Consider the following 21,305-nt stretch of genomic DNA (forward strand, 5'->3'; position numbering starts at 1 on the left):
CCTGCTAACTCCGCTCAGTCTACACCGCTTTTGCCTCTTTACAAATAGTACGGTATTTGCTTCTTTCTTTGTTCATACAGGAGTTTGCCAACCTACCTTCTTTCATCCATATAGTGTGCTGGTATTTTTTTGTACGAACTCCTCCTTTCCCAATGGATGTACAATATTAATCCCAATTGCGTTTTCTTCCAAATGCTTTGGTCTCGAGTCAATGGTTTCTTGCAAGTTAGGTTTTCTTCCAAATGCTACAGTCCCTTGTCAAGGGTTTCCTCTAGAACCTCCAACAAATTACAGCCTAGAACTGGAAGGGAAACTTCATAATCCTCCATTTGTCTATGAAACAATTTGTTGAGGGAACTTGTTTGGTCCTCGCAACAATTCCCTTGTCTTAGTACACCTTTATCGTTGGGTTCCATCCCTCTCTCCTCGTTGAACCCTCCTTTAGTTTCGGAGCTTGATGTCAGTTACTAGCTTATTACCTGATTCTATAGGTCAGTGACATTGTTTTTCCATCCCTCTTAGTAGAGAGAGTATTCTTCTTTCAAGTGTGGTTTGCTTTTTCCGTGATGAGTCAATCCCTACCAAGGAGGGAATCATACCCCTTTTGTTTCCAGAGCAATGACAAAAATATCAAGGAAGAGTTGTTGGGTTCCAATAATAACCTTTTGGGCCATTAGTGTTCCAATTGGTTTAATGTTGCGTTGGTTGACCCTTACCAAATCGAAGGTTGGTAGCCAAAATGTTGGCTTGCCGAGGGCCTTCCATCTCTATTCTAGCAATATATATATGCCAAATTCACTGTGCACAATGGTGTTGGTCAACGTACAATCAATGATTTCCATTTCGACCACTTTAGGGGTCTATCCAATACCGACTACTAACAACATTGGATCTGTAGTACCTCTTGTGGGAGTATTCTTTATGGAGTTTTCTTTCTCTCCCACATTCGTCCTATGGTCATCGATGGACTTACTGCTCTCCTAACCACCATTGGTGTCACTTATGTTTGTCATTGCCACTTTTAGTTGTGGCAGTGTCTCTAGCAGGTTTGCCACTTGTATTGGTATAGTGGCTTGTAACATTTGCTATATGATCTTGGTTTTTGATGCTGAATTTATTGAGTTACTAGTGGTGCTATGTGTCCGCCTACATTCTTCCTCCATTGCTTGTCTTGTTTCTACTCTAGCTTCCTTCAATCTTCGATGTGAATCAAGGCATGTGGCTTTCTTTGTCTCAAGCCTTGTAATTGCAAGAAAATCCTCTTCTTGGCATGTTACTTCTATCATGTTTATCCTTTCCCTTACGAAAATCAACATCCTTATAGTTGCTGAGACCACACCATTTGTATAGCATAATTCCACCACCCTTCTCTCTGGCCATCTCATGCGAAGTGGCCTCACTCGCTGCACCTACGACATTGTATCATGGGCTGCCCCTTTTCGTTGTACTAAATACAGCTTCTAGGTTTTTTATTGTTGCTATTATTGTTACTTGTCAATTGTTACGCAAACCACCCGACAAGTCATTGCAATTTATGGGTCTTGTGGGTGTAGTACACAGGGCTGCTTGTTCCCCTCGTGTGAAGAGCTTTCTTGGAAAGATTATCCCTGGTGTGTTCCTCACTTTTGAACTTCGTGTGTTGGAGTTTGTAGCTGCAGTAGAGATCTTTATCTCTAGGCATTCCTACCGTTATGGTTACCTTCAGCGGAAAATGACATTTATGATAAATTGTAAATATTAAAGATAAAGACATGTGGCATACTACATGCGTTGAGGCATGGAAATATGAAGAATTGTATTTGAAAATAAAGAGTCATGTTTTTGAGAAATTGAAAAGACCCTCGGTTGTAATGTGAAGAGTCTTTCTATTTGTTATAGATTCAATATTGCATCAAGTGAAAGACATTGTACACTTGAACATTTTATTATTAATAATGAAGATCTTTTGTTGTGTGGTTGGGTTTTTCCCCTCATTTGGGAAGAGTTTTCCTAAGATATTTTGCGTGTCTCTTGTATCTATTTTGTCTATTCTTTATCGTTGTTTATCATTGATTTGTTGGCAATTATCCAACATGGTATCAGAGCTTGGTTGTATTTCAGCAAATAAGGAAGTGTTAATGTTTGTGGAAACATTTTTTTATGCCATATCAAAGGTTATTTTGGTAATTGCTGATGCTTTCTTTCTTTCTTTTGGGCATAAAGTATATGTTCCTTCCATTGTCCAGTGGTGTTCATGACTGTCATCAGTCAACATTTTGTGACATCAAAAGTTTTCTTATTTCAGATTGTGTGATTTCCTTAATAATGGTCAAGTTGTTCTTTTAAACAGCGATTCTTTTTCATATATCCGACTTCTCTTTTTCTTTGAGTCAGTATGTATGACACTGTGCATGCTTTGCCTTGGCATCCTATTTATGTCTTAAAGTATTTTCATTTGGCTTTTAGATGTAATTGCTTCAATTGGTATCAATTGATATTGTTCCACGGTGAAAGTCTTATCAATATGAGCCTTGGGGTCCTCCGTCTACTTATAATGTGATTGCTTGAGTAAATTTTTCCAACTATCATTGCCTTATTCCCTTTGTTTGAGATCGTCTACATTTTTTCATCTCTTACCTTTATTGGGAGATATATGTTAGTGGCGCCTCATATTATCGGGTTGTATCTACCGTTTTGGAAGATGACTTGTTTGTGCTTATTGTTGTCCTCCATTTTGTCATCACAAAATGCAGATAATAGTATGGAACTTTTCCAATTAAGTTTCACATTTCTCTAAGGTAATTTGTTATTTTATTGGTGAAAATTGATCAAACGATTGTTACTAATACATATAATTGAACGTTTTACTAAAGGTTCTCATCAAGTCTTTTTAATTTTTTCAATTTGTTAGCCTATACTTGACTTTTGAGGCCTTCAAAGTCCCTTTTGCATTTTTGAGCATTTGTTTAAATTGTTTTAGTCTTTGTGTTTCCTTCAATCTTTTTCTTTTGGTTTTCCCTTCAATTCAATATCTCTTGGGGCTTAATCATAATTGTTAGTCAAAAGATATCAAGGTTTAAGTGCCTAAAAAGTGGGTTCTCCAAGTTCAATTATATATTTAAAATATTGGCCTTATATTCTTTGTTGAGTTGCACTTTTTGAAAAATATAACTTAAAATGACTTTATGTTATGTTTTTAAGTTACTTTATCACTTAAGTGATTAAAGTCATTATAATGCACTTTATGTTATAATTTGATTTTGAGTTTATTACGAAGTAATCAAGAGATCAATTTATACAAGAGACTGAACGATGTTTTCTTAAGAACCAATCGTAAAGAATAGAAACATTCTATTCTAGAAACAAAAAACTAAATATTAGAAACATTTTAATATTTACAGAAGATTACAATATATAACCTTTAGATGTTAAACAAAGATAATAGAAACTATCTATTATCGTAATACCCTCCCTTAATGGTTAATCTATCTAGAGCATGAAGGTAGCAAAAAGTGTAAAAGGCAGATTCTGTCTACTCAAGGTGCTTTGCACTGTTAGCTGTGGACTCCTATCCAAATTGCTTAGATAGGGCAGCTAAGTCCTTCTGACATTCAACCTTCATGTGCCCTAACTTGTGGCAATAGTTGCATTGAATGTTTTCCTTCTAGGAGCCTTTTGAATCTATAGCAAAAGATGTCTACTGAGAAGACTACTAATGGTACTTTTGATAACGCTCCAAAACTTTGCAGATGAGCATAATGCTCCAAAACAAACAAACCGCAAAAAGCCATGATTTTAAAGAGAAAATCAAAATAAACTGAATACGACTATTGGGGTGAAAAATCAATCAAAACCCAACATGATTTTTGAAGTGAAAAATCAATCAAAACCCAACATGATTTTTGAGGTGAAAAATCAATCAAAACCTGACAATACAAAGCTTCATTTTTTTAAAGAAAAATAGTAAAACCCAATAGATAATTTTTGAAGAAAAAATTACAAATCCCAATAGAGGAATCCCACAACTTTGTGAATTATAGAATTGGAAATTTTTAAGGGAAAATTTATAGAAAACCATAAATTTGTTTTAGGGAAAAAAGTGAAAACCCATTAATTTTATTTTTTTTAGAATTTTTTTTTATGAAAACCCACCAGAACTTTTAAGGAAGGCAAAACATGAGACTTTGCATGGTAAAGAAACACATGCAAACGATATGCAAGTACATGCAACCCTAAAAAATTAGAGACCCAAAAACTTTGAAGGGTGACATAGAAGTAGAGTAATGAAAGTCGTTGTGAGTCGGGTGAGTCTCCCGAGTCACCGAGTTAGGGAGGGCTTGTCGTGTCAAAATGACTTGTGACTTGGGCTTGGCGGGTCTAGGAAGGTGACTTGCCTGACTCATGTGACTCAGTGGTCACCACTGGCTTGACCTGGCCGTGGCAGTCAAAATCCAGGTAAGTCAAAACAAAAAAATGCTTTTTAAAAAATATTTTATTTGGTTCATTTTTATCCTTAGGACCCTAAAAGGGCTTTCATAACACTCTATTGTGAGAAAAAAAATTAGAGAGAGAGGAAGAAGAGAAATAGAGTGCCATTGTTTTGCAACCAGCTGAAAGGAAGAGGAGAAAAGTTTGCATTTGTGACATTGGAGCAACTATACACTTGCATTTAGATCATCAAGGAGTTTATAGGAGCTCTTCTCAACACTTTTCAACTCATTTCAAAGAGGTGAGTTGAATTTTTGGATTTTGATGGTTTTTTTCTCTATGCTTATGGGTTTTTTGGATGAATTTTTTTGGTATGATTATGGGTTTTGTTTTACTTTAGATCTTCATAAAATACAATGCTTAAATGGTAATATTTGGTCTAAAATGTCTTATTGTAGCAACCTCGACATTTTTCCTTACTCATAATGGCTCATCCAGCTAAAAAACCCAAGCTCTCTAAAAGCAATAAAGAAGATGAGTGCTGGAAGTACACCATAGAATTTTTGGGTAGAGGTAGAACTCAAACAAAATGCCTATTTTGTAAGGTTGTTAATAGTGGGGGGATAAATAGATTGAAATATCATATTGCTGGCATATGTGGTCATGATGCTGAGCCTTGTAAAGTTGCAACTCTTGAGGCTAAACGATTTTGTTATGTTGCCTTAGAAATATGAACAAAAAAAAAAACAAAACAAAAACAATTAGCAGAGTTAGCTTAGATCGGTTCTAATTCCCTTCCACGCTCATCTGGAACTACTTCTGTATCTAGTTTTACACCCCTAGGTTCAATAGGTTGTGTTGGAGAAGGTGCTTCCCTTACCCCCTATCGTCCTAGTGCTTCTTTTAGTTGTACTTCTTCTATATCTATTCCTTGCACTGCTAGTGGTGCTGCCCTTGCTAGTAGTACTGGCATTACCTTTGGTCCTATAGTTAGAAAATCTAGGTTGGACAATTTTTTTGTACCACGTTCCACTCCTGGTGCACAACCGTCACTTGAGTGCTTGGTTTGGAATAGGGAGATCCATGAAGCTGGAAGAAGAGCAATTTGCAAGCTTTGGTATTTCTGCAACATTCCATTTATAGCAGCCAGGTACTTCAACTTCATTTATATTTGATTGTTTTACATTTTAAGTTTTAAATTCAATTTTTAAAATTCAATTTTATAATTGATTGTTTTACGTTTTAAGTTTTAAATTCAATTTTTAAAATAAAATTTTATAATTTTAACTTGACGTTGAAATATGCTAATTAAAATGTTTTTATATATGTAACAGGACTCCTTATTGGTAGGGGATGATTGATGCGGTTTCCATTTGTGGTGCGGGGTTTAAAGCCCCCACTAAAGATGAGTTGAGTGGCCCCCTCTTACTAGAAATGGTTGAGGAGATGAAACTTGAGTTGGAGAACCATAGAAAGATTTGGAGCCAAAGGGGGTGTACCATTATGACGGATGGATGGACAAGGAGGAGGAATAGGACTCTCCTCAATTTTCTTGTTTCTAGTGGAGGTGATTCATCATCCTCTACTTCTCAAGTCTAAAATTTAATTTATGATTGAATAACTAAAATTTTGTTTTATTGACTATTCAATGATAATTATTTTGTTTAATTTTCACTTTCAGGATCCACCATGTTTTTGAAGTCTATAGATGATTCCTCACATGTCAAAAATGCAAAATTCTTATTTGAGGCTATTGAGGAGGTCATAAGGGAGCTGGGGGAAGAGAATGTTGTCCAAGTGGTGACCAATAATGCAGCTAATTATGTTGCTGCAGGTAAAATTTTAACTTCTGTGTTCAAAAAAATTATTTTAGTTTGTCATTAATTTTTTTTTAAAACATCTAAATTTTTAATTGTTTACTAACTAATTTAAAATTGCTATAGGAAAATTTTTGATGGAGAGACACCCAAGAATCTGTTGGACTCCATGAGTGGCCCATTGCCTCGACCTCATGTTAGAGGATATTGGCAAAGCTTGAATCGGTGAAATCATGTGTTGCTAAGGCCAAAAATCTTTGCAAGTTCATCTATAATCATGCCTTGGTTCTCAGCGTTATGAGGGAATACATAAAAGGAAAGGAGTTGGCTTGTCCTAGTATCACAAGATTTGCCTCTAATTTTATCACACTAAAATCCTTACTGAGTTCAAGGTTAGCTTTGAGGTGCATGTTTGTTGGTCCACAATGGAGTTCCTCCTCCTTTGCCACCACCCCTGTAGGGATAGATGCAACAAAATGCCTTTATGATGAACAAGGTTTTTGGGAGCCATGTAAGGAGATTGTAGAGGTAATTTAAATTTTTAAAAAGCTTAAGTCTTACAATTTTATAAATTAATTTATCTCATACATATTTTTGTTTTATTTTTATTGTGCAACTTTGCAAAGTTTCATCATTCGCTAAATTGTTTTTTTGTTTAATTGTTTTGTAGATCATTGAGCCCCTTGTAGCCTTCCTACAAGTTGCTGATGGGGAGAAGCCTGCTATGGGCTACATATATGAGGGCATGGATAGGGCATGGATAGGGCCAAAGAGGCTATTAAGGCCAAATATGTAGGAGTTGAGGACAAGTATGACCCTATTTGGGACATAATTGAAAGGAGATGGCAAAACCAGCTTCATAAACCCATCCACACAATAGCCTATTACCTCAATTCGGCATATCGTTTCCATGAAGATTTCAAGGCAGATGAGGAGGTTCTTGGTGACCTATACACTATGATATTGAAGATGGCCACTAATGCCACAAATATATTGCTTGAGATAGATGCCTATAATAATGCAACAGGGCCTATAGTTTCAAGTCAAATTTACAAAGAAGGTCGTACAAAATTGCAGCCAGGTAAAAATTGCAGCTTAAATCTTATACAATCTAGTTTCTAAATTTCTAGCTTTGAAGTTCAAATTTTGAGATGAGACTAATATTTTTTTCTTTTTCTTTTTTCAAAATTCAGATAGATGGTGGCAAATGTTTGGGCTTTCAACCAAAAAGCTTCAGCAAATCGCCATCCGCATAATGAGCTAGGCAAGTAGCACTTCTGGAGGTGAGCGCAACTGGAGCATGTTCAAGCACATCCACTTGAAGAAGCGTAACATGTTGTCTGTGGAGAAACTGAATAAGCTAGTGTTTGTGCATTACAACTTGCGCATTAGGACCAGGGAGACTTTGGATAGTGACACCTCTCCGATTACTCTAGAGGAGATTGATCCAGAGTTTGAGTAGATCACTGAGGCTACTAATCCTATTTTTGATGATGAGGACCTAGAGTGGGTTGATAAGGCAGACAGAGAGGCTAAGGCCGTGGCTATGACAATAGAGGATCAGAAAGCTACAGTTGTTCCTAGTGGCACTGGCAGAGAATACAGTTGATCCTAGAGGCACCTCACAGGCTGATGTTATGGCTAATTAGTCATCCAGGACCTACCTTAGACACCTTACTAAGATGCATTTTATAGATTATATTGAGCCTGAGGTTGAGGTTGGAGATGAGGATGAGGATGAGGACTAGGAGCCATAGCTCTAGTCTTGTTTTAACTTTTTGTTTAACTTAACATATGATCAGAATTTGGAACATTTGATGATGACTATTGATGTGTTGGATTTCATGGAATTGATATACATTTTGATTGGTTTAATGGATTTATTATTTTATATATCTATGATTCTATGTTTTACTTTTCTATTTCCTTCAACTACTATTTAAATTTTAGTATTTAGTAATTTACCTTTGTACTTATGTAATCGATGTATGTTTAAGTATGTGCATTGTGATCAAATTACCTTCTATTTCATGATCTTATTGTGTATTTAAGCTTTATTCAATAATGGGTGCATGGAATGTTCTTTAAATCCTAAAAAATCTCAAAATTTCGAGGTTTTTTCGCTTTGTCGAGTCACTGGCGAGTCCGAGTTGGGTTCTAATCATGTTACTTTGCATAGAAGAGAGCTCAAGAAACCCATAAAGAATATTGTCGGTTTCTGGATCAGCTGGCTTGAAAATTGAGGCACCCAAAAAAAAAGAGAACAACCTAGTTGAGATCTCAAAAAACCCACCAAGAATTGGTAATTTTTTTTGACCCGGTACAAAAAACTAGGGTTTTGAATAGAAATGGCCCTGCTGTAAAAAAATCACAAAAAATGGCAGAAATGTGCAAAACAACAGATGAATTTGGACAAAAATGGGTTGCAGAATCAAACCAAAAGTTGACAGATTCAAGTCTCTTAGAACATAAACCCTAGTTGGATTATAGAGAGAGTTAGAAGTAAATATGCATGTAAATAATTTTGAAAATAGAAGGCAAATAATTTCAACCAAGAAATTATAATTATTTTTGAAATTTTTTTAGAATATTGGTTCTGATACCATATTATGAAGTAATTGGAAAATATTTGCTTGTTATTAATAGCGATCAAGAGATCAATTTATACAAGGGACTGAACGATGTTTCTTTAAGAAACAATTGTAAAGAATAGAAACATTCTATTCTAGAAATTGAAAACTAAATATTAGAAACATTCTAATATTTACAGAAGATTACAATAGATATGTTACAAGATTCAAGAATTGGCAGATTAACGGATTTTCGGATGATTGATTGATTAACAGAGTAACAAATGTGTTCCTTATAAAGAATTACAAGGACGTTGTTTCTAAAAGAAATAGCGTAGACTGAAGACGAAAATAGAAACAAAACTGAAGACAGGATAGGAAACATTCCTATCTAGACTGAAAGACGGACTACAAACAAGTAGTTGACCATTATAGAAAGTATTTAACTAAGGAGATAATATCTTAATAAGATAACCATTAGATGCTAAACAAAGATAATAGAAACTATCTATTATCGTAATAGAGTTGGTTTTTAATTTATCACTTAAATGACTTTATGCACTTTATGATATAATTTGATTTTGAGATTTACTATAATGTTTTATTTTAAGAAATTTAAGTGAAATGTCACTTTTTGAACATATTTACACATACTATGTAAAATTTATAGTATAAATATGTTTTTGACCCCTTTAAGTGATATTTTCAAATAGACATGTGCTAATTAGAAAACTCAAGTGATACAACTCCATTACATGTTCATTTTGAAGAGAAATACATGTAATGCATCCAAGAGAACCCGATTTTGGCATGGACATCCAAATGCATGTAAATGCATTGCATATTTTAAGTATGCAATCACTTCTAGAGAACCTAATTTTCCAAAGAAGTGGAGTTTTGGTCAAAACACATGTAAAGGCATGACATGTAAATGCAAGGTATGAAAACGTGACATGCAGTGGGCTCTTCTAAACCCAATTTTGGTCTATATATGAGTTTTATGTCTTAACATTACACATTTAGAACTTGCATTTGAGGTTTCTAAACCTAATTATGCACTTGCATCCAAAAACGCTACATGTAAATGCATCTAGAGAACTCGATTTTGGCTTCCAAGTCAACTACATGTATTTGCATTGATCATTTTAAACATGTGTTTGAGGCGGGAGAACTAGATTTTGCTTAATGTGCAAATACATGACATATAAAAGGGCTTGGAGACCTCGGTTTTGCTCCTTGAAGAAAAATGTTTGGCCTTGTACATTGCCAATGCATATGAGTTACATGCAAAAGCCTTCTCTAAACCCGTTTTTGGCTTATGAGGTAAAAATGTGTCATGCAAAAGCCTTCTACAAACCTGATTTACCTTGAAGGAATGTATTTGCATAAAAAACGTCACATGCACTTGCTCTTGGAGAACCTGATTTCATTTGCAACATGAGTTATAGGTACCTGTCTTGCCCATTTAAACCATGCGTTTGGGCTTTCTAAACCTGATTTTGCGCATTCTAAAGCAAAAAAGACCATCTTAAAGGGCGTTTAGACCAAGTTTTTACAGGAACTCTTGAAGCATTTGCATCAAATACATGTACATGCAATACAAGTTGGAGACCATGATACTCCAAAGGAAACATTTTCAAACATTGAAATCCTTAAGCAAGCGCGTTTTGCACCTGGGATTGCATTTGCAACAACATTTGCAAGGTTTACCACATGCATTTGCATCTTCTAAACCCGATTTGAAGCTAAGGCCTGAATATTTCAATGGCATTTGGTCATTGTATGCAAAGACACTTCGAGAACCTGATTTTGGAGAGAACAAGTTCATCCTAACTTCATCTTCCAAATTTTGTTAATTGCTCTCCAAGTTAGTGTGAGAATTCAATTTTGCTTGCATTTCTTGCTTGTTTTGCTAATTTGCTGTGTTGTTTGGCTCTTTATTATCCATTTGTTTGAATGCAGCCCTAGTTTTTTGCATCAAGTTATTAAATAAGTTTGAAACCTTCATTTTGTCGCAAATATAAAAGCCCTTCAACTTCAAAAACAAAATTGCATGGAAAGTGAAGTTTTGGAGTTTGTCAAAGTTTGAGTCAAAGCAAGATGTAGGTCTTTCATTTGTTTTCAAGTTTTTGTATATATTTTGTTGCTTGTTTTCGATTGTTTTTCGAGCAAAGATGGAGATTTTCCCCTAAGAATGCAAGTGCATTTCCATGCTTTCATCTTCCATGTTCAATCCATTTTCCAAATACATCCGAACTCCTTATTCCTACATATGCAACTGCATTCTCCAAACCCGATTACATATTTACATCAAGTAAAAACGATGAATTTTTACCACATATAATTGCATGTCATAAACTTGGTTTTGGTAATACCCACATATTTTAAATACCAAATCTCTCATTGCATTTTTGGCCATCCAAAACAAAAGCCTCATTTTGCCCACATGCAATCCACTATCCAAACCCCGATTTTGGCCACTGTTGCCCAAAATACAAGCTGTTCCATTCATTTTCGCCCTTCAAATGTGCTCAATAATTATCTAATCCATACTTCAAACACCTATCTTTCTTAGATCCGACATTATAATTTGAACCCCAAAGCTTTGCTAGATCTAATCTCATCATATAATGTTTTTATTATTTGGAATTCTCATGTTGCAATGAACTCTTCAAGTCAAAATTTTCTTCAAAGAATAGAGACATCCTATCAAGAAGATATGCTTTATATGAAAAGAAGGAATATTCATTTGGTCTCCACTTTCCCAATGGCAGCCTTGGAACTTGAGTTCATGTGGGAATGCGCAAGGTATTTGTTTAAAAATAAATAAAAATAAAAATCAGCTAAAGATGTCGATGGGAAAGTTGGTCCGAGTTTACATCCGAACATCATTGAGCAGGTCTTCAAAACACTGGACAATTCAAAATGTGCAAATCTAACAAAGGGAAATCACAACAATTGTGGAATGAGCACAGCTTGACTACATTAAGTTTTCAAATGACAATCGACAATTCATCAAAGAGAATCAAAAGGCTATCAAAAGATGCACCACCATGGTTATCAGAGAGAATGTAGTGGCATGAAGTACAAGAACTCTCGATCCTATGATCATCCATGATTGTATCACCAAATATAAGGTTGTTCTTGATAATCTTTGATATCGATTCAACTTTCTCCATTTTTTTCTTTTAGTTTCTTCTCATTTTCAACTTTGTAGTTGTAGAAGATAGATTACGTGTAATCCGATTGCATGTAATCCGATTACACGAACCTTTAGTCATGTTATCCGATAAATCTGCTTTCATGTTTTGACTTAATTAAGGTGGTTGAGTTCCTTCCACATTTTTCTCCACTTTGCTCTCACTCCTTTTTCCTATATAAAGGAGTGCCCCTCCCATTGTAAAAAACATCTTTTATTCTCTGCCAAACTTGTGCAAGCACAACTGTGCTTGTGTAGTACAAATGTGAAAGAAAAGTGATTAGAAAGAAGCATTTGGATTCGAAGCTGTGACTGAAAACAATTGTGATAGAACAAATTGGAAGTTGTGACAGTGGATTCTTCCTATTACCTTTCATTCATGTTGTTATTGGATGTTTAAAAGAGCATAGTGAATATAAGAAACAATTGGAGCCGAAGTTGTGACTAGGAGAAATTATGGTAATAAATAGACTACAAGCTGTGATTTTAGCTTATATTATTGTCTCAAATTCACACAAATAGTTTGAAACTCTCTACTTCTAGAAGTTTGTGTGCCCCAATGGTCGAGATTTTTCTTATAGAATATATTAAACTAGACATAGATCTAAGTCAATACAATCTCAATCAGCCTTTAAGTTGGTGTTTGGTATCTATATCACTGTTTCCAGCTTTTAGATAGTGTAGTGTAAGAGATCCAACTTGTTCATTACCCACTCCATGAGTAAGTAGATTATCTTTTGAAAAAAGAGGAAAGAATAATACGAACACGCTATAATGCATCTCTTAAACTTCTTGCTTATCTTGATTTGATCCAAGGAATGGTGAGAAGGGGGAGCCTTCTCTTAAAGGTAGGAGAGACCCTGTCTCACATTTTGTGGTTGGTCCAACTATTTTGCAACTAAATTTGCATGAACTGTCGGTTGCAAAATATCCACCTAACACATCTATTGTGGACTTGTCTCAATAATTTCTGAAATTTTCTCCTTGTCTACCTTCAGCCTAGTCTTTCTTCGCAGATATTTAGATAGTCGTGTCCCTGTTGGAAGTTCATATGGCATCCCTTTATCATCGTTTCTGTATACATATTTTGCCATCTATTTTATGTGTTAGTTTTATTACTATCTTGTGGCACGTCAGGTTTTCCAAGCATTGTCAGTTTCTTTCAAGACTATGCTATTTCAAATTGTTATTAATATCTTGAATATTAAGTTTTTTTATTTTTGCCGCGTCAGGTGTGGTATGCGTTGTCATAAGTTGAATTTTGAGTTGTCAGATAGTCGTCTTCTCGTGCTATAAGCATTGCTTGTATGATAGCTTTATTTTCTTTTTTAGCAATGCATGAAAGTCTGTTTGACATTCTTGTAGAGCATTTATCGATTCATTCTTCCTTTCCACTTTCAAGTTATATTGGGTTTTAGTCTGGTGTATACTAATTTCGACCTCTAAAATGGCTCTGGTTGTGTGCTGAGAAGAGAATTGACGAAAGCAACACGAAAATGTTGGATGCGGTGAAGCTTGGTACAGGTTAGTCTATTCTTAATGTGAAAATTAAGGCGACGGTGAGAGAAGCATAGTTAGCGACCTAAACTTGAATGTCATGTAGATGACTTGGTGTATGCTTGGACAAAATTCTTTGTCGAATATTGAGGCAAATTCAATGTTGATGGGCCAAGTGAATGGGCTCGATGTCGCTCGAAGTCAAAGTCAAAGTGGGCAAGGTGAATCGACCTTGTTGCAAATATTTGAATGGCTTGCGAAACCTTGAACATCAAGATCTTTTGACTATACCCGTAGTGGATAAGAGATCGCTGGTGCAACACATAGCAATATGCGTAGAGCACACAGAGCTCGAAAAGAACTAGAATAAGCCTGAGAAATCAAAGATTGATGGTGATTGATTTGGAATTAGTTAGAAGAATGGAAACAAAGACTTTGATTGTTTGGAGAGGAGCAAACAAATTTGATTTTCTTGTCTAAACAGAAGAGATAACTATTTAGTGACGATATTTTGATTATGGATTTGTGGTTGCCTTTAACATTGATCTCTCTCTATATTTTTTTGATGAGTTATTTTATCTCTCTTTGTTATAGGATGAAACAATGAGATGATTCCTTTACATTTAGAGGGAGAGATTCAGTCTCAAAGGGAAGATGCTATCATTGCATTGATCAAAGTAGTCCTTGATTATATGATAAGTTGATATCTCTATTGGTTGCAAGATGCAACAACAATGATCTTTAGAGGGAGATGTTCAATTTCAGAGGGAGTCTTTATAGTATCCCTATTTTTTCTTATACACGCTATTGCTTGTGGTAGTTGTAAAATTTGATAATCTTGTTGGAAAAGAGTTTCAACTGTGATTTTATGAGTTATTATTCATATGGAATTACCTCATCTCTTTCACTTATGATAGATTCATGGTGAAAATCATGTAGAGAGTCCATGATGTCATCACATTGAAAGATTCTATGGTGGGAGTTGTAACTCACGTTGAGAGGGTCCATGACAAAATGTTGGTTGTAAACCTTATTAACTTGTGATGTTGAGAGATTCCATGACAACATTACGTTGAGTGAGTCCCTAATGAAAGTTGATTGTGATTTTTCATGTTAAGTGATTCCATGATTATTAGTTATGAATAAATATCTCCATCTATCATATTGAGTGATTCTATGATTATGAGTAATTGTTACAAATCTATCATGTTGAGTGATTTTATGATTATTAACAAATTGTTCTCGTAGTGTCATGTTGAGAGATTCCATGACAACATCACATTGAGAGAGTCTATGATGAAAGCTGGTTGTGTTTCTTGCATGTTTATGTTGAGTGATTCTATGAATTTTTGTGATTAGATTTTATCATTGACATTTTGGTTGTAGCCTTGTGTGTTTGTTCAACTAAAGATCTCTCTCTCTCACTAAGAGGGAGTGTTGGAGTTTGTAGCTGCGATAGATATCTTTATCCATGGGCATTAATATCATTATGGTTACCTTCAGCCTAATGGAAATTTATGATAAATTTTAATATTAAACATAAAGACACGTGCCCTACTACATGCTTTGAGTCATGAAAAAACAAAGAGTTGTATTTGAAAATAAAGAGTTGTGTTTTTGGGAAATTGAAAAGACCTTCGGTTGTAATGTGAAGTCTTTCTATTTGTTATATATATCCCATCAAGCGAATTGCATTGTACACTTGAACATTTTATTATTCATAAAAGAGACATTTTGTTGTGTGGCTAGGTTTTTCCCTTCATTTTGGAAGGGTTTTCTAAGGGTATTTTTTGTCTCTTGTATCTACTTTGTCTATTCTTTATTGCTGTTTATCATTGATTTTTGGGCAATCATCAAACATCGTGCAATGCACTTCCTTGTTCTCCTTCGTTTTTTGCTCCCATCTCTTTCATCATCCTCACTATGTGCTTTCAGAATGCTTGTATTGTTTGGGACTCTCCCTCACTGTCGTCGTCCATTCTATCGCCATCGCTTATCTGCTTTCCTCTGGATGTCTTATTCTCACTCTATTTCCATGGCTCGATTGTACATCCTGTGGGAGGATGGAAGTAACACTTTTTTTTTCTCGAATGGAGTAAATTCGTCTATAAGCCATCTCTTCTTCAAACAGTTTGTTGGCTGGCTCTCTAGTTTACCTATGCGTTCCTTTAGCCTACAATGGTAGGCTTCGATTGTCTCATTTTTTCCTTGGTTGGTATTATAGATTTCCTCTAAAACCTCATCATTATCACAAAGTAATTGTCTTTCTGTGTCAAAGGTTTGTTCCAAGTCATTCCAAGTTGTTTTGTCTACTGTTGGGAGCTTTGTATACCTATCAATAGAAATAGCTTGTAAAGTGGTTAGAAACACTTTCAACCAATAATCCTCATCATTTTGGCCACCTGCCTCCCATATGGTCACACTGTGTTGCAGTGGCGAGATAAATCCACAAATCCATCCCCACTAAATCAGGAAGTTTTTGCTTGTTAGGGTTGTTCATAATTTTTCTCCCATAATTGACACCTTATGTGTCATTAGATTCAGGTGGGTCTGTTACTACTGTGCGTCCTCTTACTTCCCTTGTACCCTTAATCATGCACGAGTCCTCTTCCCTTCCAACTTTGTTGTGCACACCTTAGTGGTACTGATATTCTCTCCTTCCAAGAGTTTCGTGTTTTGACCTCCCTCCTTGTCTCTTTATATATGGAAAGTTTTCCAATATCTTGTTAAGTACTTTCGAATAGGTTTCTACTTCTTCTAGATCATTTTCTTTGCCACTAAATTCCTTCAAGTGTTTGGATGGTTCTATCTGTTACAGAATCACTCTCCCAACTGCGCCATCGAAACCTTGTGGAACCAAGGAGATGTCTTGGAGTGATAACCGTCTTGCAATATCTTCCCACTCTTGCCGTGTGGGTGGTGGTCCACCACTAGTGTGCATAAGAGTGTTACTCCGGTTGGTAGGATTGAGAGGGCTTTCCACAAGTTATTGTAGCTGTACTTGGGCGGATAGTGTTTCTCATCTTGTTATTGAATTCATAGAGACCTCATGCAGTTTGTACTTGGGCGGACAATGTTTCTCTCCTTGTATGCCTTTTGTCTTCATTTGGCAGAAGGGGCATTAAGTTTGGTTGTCAGAGGTGCGGTAACTCCTTGTGTCACAGGGTTCTTCCTCCCTTCAGTTCCTCTCATACCATTGGAGTATTTGTTGCCTGATGTGTTCCCTCCCTCTTTCTTTACGTTGTTCTTGAACTTCCAACAATGTGCAAGCCAATAATCTTGGAAGACTACCTAGAAGATCATACACAACGATGTTCACTGTGAGTTCAGCACGTACTGTGTCAGTCGAGACCACTCTCTCCCTTGCCTTTTCCTGTGTGTACTTGTCAATCGACATGTCCTGCACTTTAACCAAGTCCTATGTAAATTGGTCTTCTCTAGTCAGTTAGTTATTGTGCTCAATGTCAATATCAATTACCAATATTTGTTGATTGAAGGTACGACCCATTATGTCGCTATCCTGCCTATCCCACCTTCCTTAGACCTCCAAGTTCAAACTTAGGCAACAATGCCAAAATGTTGAATGCTTAAATCGAAGTGGATTGTAGAGGGTAATTTAGAAGTAACCATTTTACAATATTGCATAATATGAATAATTATTTGAACATCAATGCATAGAATATCTAACTCGATAAATGGCAAAATGATATATCTATTCATAGCATAGGAGTCTCCAACATTAGCCACTCACCTTTACTTTGTGTTGGCGTGGGTACGAGTAGACTAGATGGTTGGTTAAGTTTGTCAACTATCAATAATTGGCATTGTTTTGAAACAACAATTTATTATTCTACCCTTACTAACAAAAGTATTATTAATGGCATAATAGCCACTTACATAGGACTCCAAGAATACATTTGCAAGAGTCCAACTGTTGAAGAGCATAGTACCTTTTCTGCAATAACTTACTTCATTTATTTGGTATGAAATCAGCAAGTTGAAAGACTGATGTTTGTTTGGAACATAAGTTATCATTTTAGCTTTGTTTTGTGTTTTTGCATGGACATTCTTTAGTGTTTTTGTGATCTATAGTTTATTCATTTATCTTTTGTATGCTTTAGGCTAAGACAAAGAAATACTGAAGTGTGCCAGATAATTGGCACCTTTGCCTTTATTGTCTTTTCTTATACCTTATAAATTTATTATGCATCTTTTGGAGTACATTCTCTGCTCATCAGGTTTGTTCAGAAATATATTTTAATCTATGATGTTTCTCACTTTCTCAGGTGGAAATGAACCACGCCTTGTGGCAGCAGCAACAGCGCAACTCAATAAATTACCATTTTATCACTCTTTTTGGAACCGTACCACTGAACCTTCACTGGTATATACATTTATTACTTTCCTTCGAATCAAAACTCCTTTGCCATGTTCTTTTCTATATCACATATTAAATCTTATGGATTGAATTTTATGTTTTTTAGACTTTTTGATTCTATTCTATATGTTTTAGATTTAATGTACTATGTACGACCCAACCCTTGTTTTTAAGTTAATCTGCACTGTGACCGGACGTTTGATTGTGTTTGGATTGAAGGTCCTTTTATCTGTATTTTACTAGTATTTTAATAGAATTCCACTTAAATTTCATTTTGCCATTTCAGATTTAGTGGTCTTTTCCTTTTACCTATTCACCATTTTTCTGGTCAGTCAGTAATTTGTTATTTCATTTATATTCATTGATTTTCTTTATCTTTATTATTTGTCATGAATTCATAAACATATGGATTGATCACTTTGTTCTTCCTCAAATAATATATTCTAACTTATGCTCTCGAATTTGTAAATTTACAGGTTCTCGCTAAAGAGGTCCTTGACATGTTCAAGGCAAAAAAAATGGCTAAGGCTTTTTTCACTAACAGTGGCTCAGAAGCCAATGATACTCAGGTCTACAAGTCCATCTCTAATTTAAGTTCTGTATCCTTGAAGTTATCATTTCTGATTCAACGTGCTGTTCTAATAAGCACAAAATATATTGTTTGCATAATTTTTTTACTTTGGCATATCATTCATGCAAATCTAGATTAAAGTCTCTTTTCCAAAATTAAGATCACAATTCTGATTATTTCTCCTATGCACTTATGGTGATGGTGTCGAGGTCAATAATTAGATTTGGCCTATTTTAATATTCTCTGTAAACTTTGGTTAACATAAGGAAAAGAACTAAGGAATGTCTTATATTAAATGATGACTTATGTTCGATTAATTATTTTTATACAAGGACAGCCAGTTTAAATAAGTGAAATTTAAAAATGACCATAAAAGTGACTAATAATGGGGTCCAAAACTAATATTAAAATAAAAGATTAAAAGTCACTTTTGGTGGAAAATGAAAAGTAGGGGAAAATTATATTTTATAATTTCCAAACAATTGTATGAAAAAGAAGGTTTGACAAGAAAGTCGACTCCATATATTTTCATCAAAACCCAACTAGTGAAGATTTAACTTTGTTCTTCTCTTCCACCCTTAAAGGTTTTGAGGATGAAGACCACATTAGCTGTTTGAGTGAACTCATCCAAGGTTCACCGATGTGTTGAATGTTTGTAGAATATGCTGTTGTGTTGTGATCATTCTATTTAAAGAGACTGAAAAATCATTTGCTTGCAAATCACATCAAAATACAAACAGAAGATTGACTGCTGGGTCTATCAGTATACTGATTAATTTATTTGTTTTTGTAGGCCATATCATTTCATGGTTACAAATCAGATTTGACTCCACTTATTGTTCCTCATAAGAGGGTCATAAAGCAAAGAGGGTACATAAGGTTTGTAAAGGAAAAGCATGTAGGAATCTGCTTTTTAGACTCCATTTATTTACATTCCCAGCAACATTGCTCCCACAACAGGTTGCCATGTTCCAGTAGTACTGCATCAGTTTTGCATCTATGCTGCATAGAGTTTCAAGGATGAGGACATTTTAGGGGACGGGGATGTGTTTCCGGGCTGGGTACGGTTCAGAGCCAATTTTTAGGGGACGGCAAGGGATGACTGCTAAAATCGTAGGAGAGTTATAGAGAGAGAGATTTCAAATATGTATATCATAGCATTGATAAACCATTCACCATAGACATTTTAGAAGCTTAATACATAGAAAATTAACAAAATTCAAATAAGTCCATTGTAAAAATGTGGCATACATATAGCAAAAATGCCCAAAGGCTTCAAGTTTCATTCATGAAATGACAAAATATTGAAATGTAAACAATAGAAATTATTAGAGTTAAATCTCTTTATTTTAGTTTCTCTCTCTTCTGTAGGTGTACTTCTATTTGTAATGGTCACTCCTCTTCTTTGTTTTCATATTCTCTTTCGGTTACATATGGAAACTTTCTTGTTCTCTCTTCAAAATGTTTCTATTTCTCTCCTTGTTTGTTATAGAAACATTCTTGTGTATACTTGTACAAATAGACCATTTATGTTCTTCGTTTAATAACAAATTCATTATGTTACCATAATATGGTTTCAGAGCTTTTTTTTTGAAAAATAATAGTTTCATTATTAAAATTTCCAGAGTTATTTTTTGAATAGGTTTTAAATATTTTTAATTTCTTCGCGACCCTTTAGTGTCAAGATTTTCAACATCCTTTGCTTGGGTGTCTTCCAAGTTTTTTTTTCTTTGTAGGAATTCATTTAAAAAAAATCCGTCTAGGCTTTTTTGTGCTGCAAATTGGAGGCCATTTTTTTCAGCTTGTGCGCCATTCTCTAGGCGAAGTTTTTTTTTTGCAGCCACATTTACTGGGCCTCATTTCTCCTCGTGCTTGGACTTTTTTTTTTATGGTCACCATTCTGCAACATATAGCTTCCAAAAGCTGACCTATTTTTTGCTTTAAAAAAAAAAAATTCCCATTCTTTTGCAAGCAAAATGCTTGCAAATCCTTTTTTTAGCTACATAAACACGTCTGTCTTTTGTGATTGGCCATTTTTGCTCGTCGGGATTTAGTTTGGGCATTGTATTTTTAGTTTAAAAATAGCTAGGGTTTCTTTCAAAATTCTCTTTTTTCGTTTTGATTTTAAAAACTTTTTGTAGATTCTTGGTGGGTCTTTGCAGATCTCAATTGGGTCAGTCTCCATTTTTTTTGTGTGTATCATTTTTCATGCCTCAATTTTCAAGCCAGTGAATTTTGAATCTAATTTCAGATTCTTTGTAGGTTTTTTGAGTTCTATTCTCAGTGTCCTTTCATTTTTTGAGGTCTTTTGTCAATTTGAGGCTTTTTTGGTGACGATAGTGAATGATTCAACAGAAAGAACTACAACACGTGAAAGCAAAGAATGATGACGATCTTCAAGTACCTTCGATTTGAGGTACTCTGGGTACCGAGACTCATCCTACCACAGTTAATGCTATTCAAGAGAAGTTTAATGAGTGTAATTGTGATTTGGTTATGCTCATTAAGCTTTAAATTTCTAATGATCAACTGCCTCAAGTGTCGTCCGACAAGACAGCTACAGAGATCTGAAATACACTGAAGGATCTCCACGTGACACTAGACAAAAGCGGAGCTTTCTTTCTGAAGAATCAACTATTCTCTATTATTATGGATGAGCACATGTCCTTATAGGAACATGTAAAGATTAAGGACATCAGAGATCAGCTTGAGGCCATTGCTCATACAATAGAGGAAGAGGATATGGTGATCATTAATCCGAAAAGTCTACCACTATCCTATGAGCACTTTATTGAGATGCTCAACATTACTACAACTAATGTTGACCTCAAATTTATAGATTTGTGCAAGAAAGTTGTGCAGCAGG

At 35.1% G+C, this 21,305-nt stretch overlaps 2 protein-coding genes across 3 annotated transcripts in view; both read left to right on the forward strand.

The window, feature by feature from the left end:
- Positions 1 to 21,305, forward strand: part of POP2 (Pyridoxal phosphate (PLP)-dependent transferases superfamily protein) — a 269,455-nt gene that overhangs the window by 57,121 nt on the left and 191,029 nt on the right. For both annotated transcript variants that reach the window (XM_089818181.1, XM_089818182.1), the window contains exons 5-6: positions 17,777 to 17,874; positions 18,345 to 18,437. In XM_089818181.1, the coding sequence (XP_089674307.1) occupies positions 17,777 to 17,874; positions 18,345 to 18,437 (191 nt within the window). The remainder of the gene's footprint in view (positions 1 to 17,776; positions 17,875 to 18,344; positions 18,438 to 21,305) is intronic.
- LOC149564636 (uncharacterized) lies at positions 6,351 to 7,521 on the forward strand. The gene is made up of 3 exons (XM_089818183.1): positions 6,351 to 6,752; positions 6,895 to 7,305; positions 7,418 to 7,521. Exons 2-3 carry the CDS (start codon positions 6,981 to 6,983, stop codon positions 7,486 to 7,488), a joined length of 396 nt encoding a protein of 131 aa, XP_089674309.1. The 5' UTR covers positions 6,351 to 6,752; positions 6,895 to 6,980; the 3' UTR covers positions 7,489 to 7,521.

Source organism: Cupressus sempervirens, chromosome 3, assembly GCF_028749045.1.
Source record: "Cupressus sempervirens isolate cs-2001-9-10 chromosome 3, ASM2874904v1, whole genome shotgun sequence".
Taxonomy (NCBI): Eukaryota; Viridiplantae; Streptophyta; class Pinopsida; order Cupressales; family Cupressaceae; genus Cupressus; species Cupressus sempervirens.